Below are 5214 nucleotides of genomic sequence, written 5' to 3'. Positions count from 1 at the left end.
GCTGGATCGTCGTATTGATTCCTTTACAGACTGTAACCACCTATCTCACGGTTGTGAGACGTGGTTATGGCTGAAATTTTACCGCGATTTCGCTGGAATCGGATGCAAATTTTCAGATTAGCACCCGCTCCCGGCGAAATCCTGCGCTTGTCCTTATGACAAATTTTTAATTATATATATATCATTAACTCGCTTAACCTTTCAGACAAATACTCGTCACATTTTTTAATAATTTCATCGGTAATACCATACACACTAGCAGTCTTACCATTCTTTAAGTTCATAATTATAGCCCTAATCTCAGAGGCACAGATTCTTTTAACGACGTTTTCCAACGTATTGTCCAGCCTGCCGCAGTTGTTACGCTCCATACCTTCATTTCCAAATAATCTCTTGTAACTCATTAAAATCGTATTTTGCTTCGTCCGTATGCCATACTATTTCATACTTAATATTCCCAATTGGGACAAACACTGCAATACTACTTCCTTTCTTAGTGCCCTTCATCAATTTCCAAAGAAAAATGTCCATTTTCCTTCAAAATCGTTTTACTCATCTGTTGCTTCTTTTCGGTACTGGCTACGCGGATTTCATCATTCCAACAAGTAGCACACCGGTCATTCTTCCTACAACCACATTAGTGGCCCTCTTTCTCCTGCATTCTTGACCTGCATTTTTGAAACTAAGAGGTATGATCCGTTCCACATTCAGCATCTATGATAACCGTTGTATCTTTTACGAGCACCCTCCATTTCTCATCCGCAATAATAAAGTCTATCATTTTGTGGCTTTTACATCTGCAACAAGTGAACAAGCAAGCCACTTTATGCCAGAATCAAGTACATGCTTGTAATAAACAAGCCCTTTTCTAAGCATAAGCTAACCAGTCTGTTCCCGTTATCATTCGATTTTGGATCTCCGAAATTACTTACTACCCTGCCCGTACCTTCGAGTTGCACTCCAACCCATTTATTCGTATCTCCTATCTGAATGATTCATTCCCCGTGATCGCAAATACCTATAATATTGGTTATAAAACAAATTTCCACATGTTGTGTAAAATGACGTTGGTTTTAGGCTTAAATCTATGATTGTAACTGAATTCATACGGTGTGTTGAAAATCACTACATTCAGAGTGTGTAAAAAAAGGACTCACGCTGTAAATAGTAAAATGCTCCAGGCTGGTAAAATTACCGGCTGCGCATTAATTTATATTCTATAACGGAAATTTCTCCACCTTATAACAATTTTATTAGCAAAATTTATTTTGCTCACTTTCGGTGAAATAATTAAGGTAAGTGTCTGATTGTCACTTATACTATAATAATAATTGTGTGGATTATACTTTTGGGTAATTATAATTTTTATTATGTTATTTATTTGGTCATTTGAGGCTGATATTGTGGATATATTGGTAGACTTACCTAAGCAATTGATTGTGAAAGGGATAGTATATCCAATTAATGAACTTTTTAAAACAATAAAATCCAAATAACATTCAGTTAATAAATATGTGCAAAGAAATGTGTAATTGTAATTCATCTTTACAACTTCAATATGAAGAAAGATAGTTTTTAAATCTTTAAAGTGTCTTGCAAATTTAAGTAAGAAAATGTTTAATAAAGCAGGCCCACAAAAAAAGTTTTCTGCACGAGACAAGTGACTAGGCTACCCATATGGATTTTGAGCCGCTGAATCCGAATATGACCTCAGAATTTCTCCTACACCTCCCAGTTTTCTATTAGATGCAAAAAGTAGGGGGAAAACGATGGATATTCTGGACATTAGTTTCATGATACCAGTATACGGATGAATAAACATACTGGTGTCATATTCTTATGTGTTGGGACTCTTCAAGATCAAATTCATACACAAAAATTTCCCAGCGTGCTTACCGTTTCCCTAGCTAGGATAAATTTACGGAAATTGAAGGTCTTGCGCGTGTTATACTGACTTTTAAAGCAAAAAATAAGAAAAATGCTATTTCCTCTACAGTTTTGCGCTCTCAATATAAATTTGACCACGAAATTTTTCGACCTTTAACCATTTTCTCCCTAGATGAGAAAAGTAAGAAAAAGCCTAGGGTTTTTCTGGTCACACAGGGCATAAAAAAATTGCCTGCACGAAACCAGTGACTAGGCCATCCTTATGCATTTTAAGCCGCTGTATCACAAAAAGCATCAAAAACGAAATATTTTTGTTCCTATAAGATTTAATACGATTTAATTGAGCAATAATTTGTAATTTTATTCATAAATTTATATAAATTTGAGTTGCAATAAGGCACGGTGAAGCCTCAACCAACTTTAACCAAAGGAACCTTGAAATTATATGATATTAATTGAATACTGTTTTAATTTGACATAAAAGTACTTTAAAAAAAATTGTAAATGGAAAACTTTGTTTTAACATTTTTTTCTTCAAAATTTAAGCATTTATTTTTCTATTATTATTTTTTATTTTTTTAATCTTGCCAGAATCATTCAACTGCAACCTGTCATGAACCGGTGATTACCAAAAAACATCGCGTACGTCCCAATCGACGACCCAAGACAGATATAAAATTTTTTCTCTTGAATGTAATGCCATGCAAACGTTTCCAGGCATCTATTTTCCAATAGGTTGAAGAAGCACCCTATTTTTAATAATAATAAACTGTACATTTTCTTTCAATTATTGCATGCAAGGTAATAAAAGTACCCGTTTTATAGACATAAATGGAAGGCAGTATGTGTTAATTTTTTAAAAATTTGTTTTAAAAAATATTACATTTTAATGTTTCCGAAAATATCAATAAGTTCGGAAATAACCATTTTTTTATTTGTTTTTGGGCTAGTTTTGAAGATAATTTTATGCATTATTGAACTGACGTAATGAGATATTTTTAGAATTTTTGTTCTTCGATACAGTGAAATCTTAAACTTGGTTTTAGAAATTCATAAACAATAAAAAATAGTTAACTTCTAGAAAAATTTGTTTTAAAAATTATTTGTAGTTTAATTAAAAATCAATTAAATCTGTTAGGATTCTGTTCTATTCATTTTTTAAATTTCATTCATGAAGAACAGACTTTGTATCAATATCGATAAGTTCTTTAGAAGTTGTACGAAGTCGAAAGAATAACTAAACGAAGTCAACAGAATAACTTTCACTTTTCAATACAAATATCAATATGAAGAAGAATAATATATGAAATCGAATGAATAACTGAAGGGCTTTGAATGAGTGAAGAGAAGCAAGCCACTGGCCTCTGACACACGAAACAACGCGTGTATCACAGGCTGCGTTACACTTTCGAGCCATGGTTTCACTCACCATATCACTCACCATATCGAGTTCTAAAATGTTTACAGATTAAAAGTTTTCATAACTTTTGCTGTGATAAAAGGGATCTTTGGAATATACTAAAACCTCTGTAAATCTCTGATTATACAGTTCTCATTTTGAAACAAAGGTTCATAATAATTGTTTACCCAGTTTTTAAGTAAAGAGAAGCCTATTATATTTAAAATCCATACATTAAAAAAATAAGAATAAAAATTTCTTTATTAAAAAACAGACTCCCACGATTTATGTAGAACTGTTTTGACTCTATATTTAATTTTCAACATTCTCTAAGTAAAAAAACTTTTATTAAAAATGTTGTCTATTGATAATCAAAATTTGTAATTTTGAAAAAAGCACTTCCACGATTATGATTTTTGTGTCTGCAAAATATGCGCATACTATGTAAGAATAATATTCCGCAAAGAACTTCGTATACATAATATCTTTTTTAGGTTAAAGGTAGTTAAGCATCTCTGTGAAGAGTTTTACATTTAAATTTTTTTTCTTTACGCTGGAATTTTAAAAAGAACACAATCTCCCTTTTTTAAATTCCCTTTTTTCGATGAAAAAATGCCCTATGTTCCCTATAAATGAACTGCTAAACCACTGTGAATCCTGGATATCTGATTTTATATTCAATAACTTCTTTGTACGTCTGGTTATGAAACAGCATAATGCATCATTCATTATGCACTGCGCAAAAGTGTATGCTTCCAACTTAAAATGTTTCGCTTATGCATACATAGTTACCAAATAGTGATGCGGTTTAATATGCCGCTGCTTCGAATGGTTTAAGAAAGTGAGAGACCGAGGTGACTCAGTATCCGGACCGATCATTCAAGATTTATTCATTTCCGTTCAATATATAGTTCGTCCTTGTCTCCGTATTAGAAAAAATAAGAAAATATTAGTTACTACGCAGGAAAATCCAACAGAAATGGTACACACGGCCTGATGTTTACGCTCGCAGCACCTCAATTGGAGCTGAAGGTCGGAAGCAAAACCGATCTCAAATTAAAGTCCGCCTGCATATACTAGCGATTTTCAAATAGCTTCGAAATTTTGTCGAAATGATAAATATAACGCACGAAGTAGACATATAAGGGTTTTTCAAACAATAGCCGTAATCTCTATTATACAAATATTGAACTTAAAACTGCATTATATGTAAAAAAAGGTCCCAAAGCCCAAAACAGCAGAATTCTTAACAAGAGCAATCACATTCTCAATAAGTGAAACTGTAGGAAGGGGCACATGACTGAGCTACAAACTGACTACTTTCATCATACGTACAAATGAGTCAAACTATAATGTTTGACACTTTTATCTAAATGGACTGTAAAAGCATCCCATAATATGTAATTTAGACTTCTTTCAAAGATAAAATAACTATAGGAAGATTCATTAAACTTCCAGAGGGACCCAAAGTTGCTTCTCTTTGAAAATTGCGCATAAACGATTCCTTCACTTTAATAATATGTGGTTAATCTCACCTGTGATGTCTAAAAAATATGTAATCCCTCTGATTGTGGAACGTTACAACTCTTCGACCTTTAAACTCTGGTTGATAATGAAATAATGCACCAAGCATCCTGCTCACTGAATAACCTAGACGAGTCGTGAAATTGTTTAAAATAACTTCAGGCCTATGTTGCGTAATTTCTTTATGACTTCGCTTTAGTTCAGGAGTAATTTTTACATTACTCAATTTACATTGCAGTGTGGGGCCATCCGGCAAATGAATAATCAGCATGCCATCTTAACAGTAATTAAGGAAAGTAAAATTTAGTTGATAAAGTGATGCGTCTGATGTTCACAAGGTTTACGAAAACAGAAGAAAGTACATATAGTATTTAGTATAGAAATGAATAAAGTATTACTATATT

General features: G+C 32.8%; 1 protein-coding gene across 1 annotated transcript in view; it reads right to left on the bottom strand.

Moving 5' to 3' along the window:
• Positions 1–5214, bottom strand: part of LOC117171912 (probable ribosome production factor 1) — a 32998-nt gene that overhangs the window by 2364 nt on the left and 25420 nt on the right. The window contains exon 2 of the mRNA XM_033359566.1: positions 4822–5086. Within this exon, the coding sequence (XP_033215457.1) occupies positions 4822–5086 (265 nt within the window). The remainder of the gene's footprint in view (positions 1–4821; positions 5087–5214) is intronic.

This window comes from Belonocnema kinseyi, chromosome 4, assembly GCF_010883055.1.
Source record: "Belonocnema kinseyi isolate 2016_QV_RU_SX_M_011 chromosome 4, B_treatae_v1, whole genome shotgun sequence".
Taxonomy (NCBI): domain Eukaryota; kingdom Metazoa; phylum Arthropoda; class Insecta; order Hymenoptera; family Cynipidae; genus Belonocnema; species Belonocnema kinseyi.
This window is presented reverse-complemented; position numbering and strand designations above follow the sequence as displayed.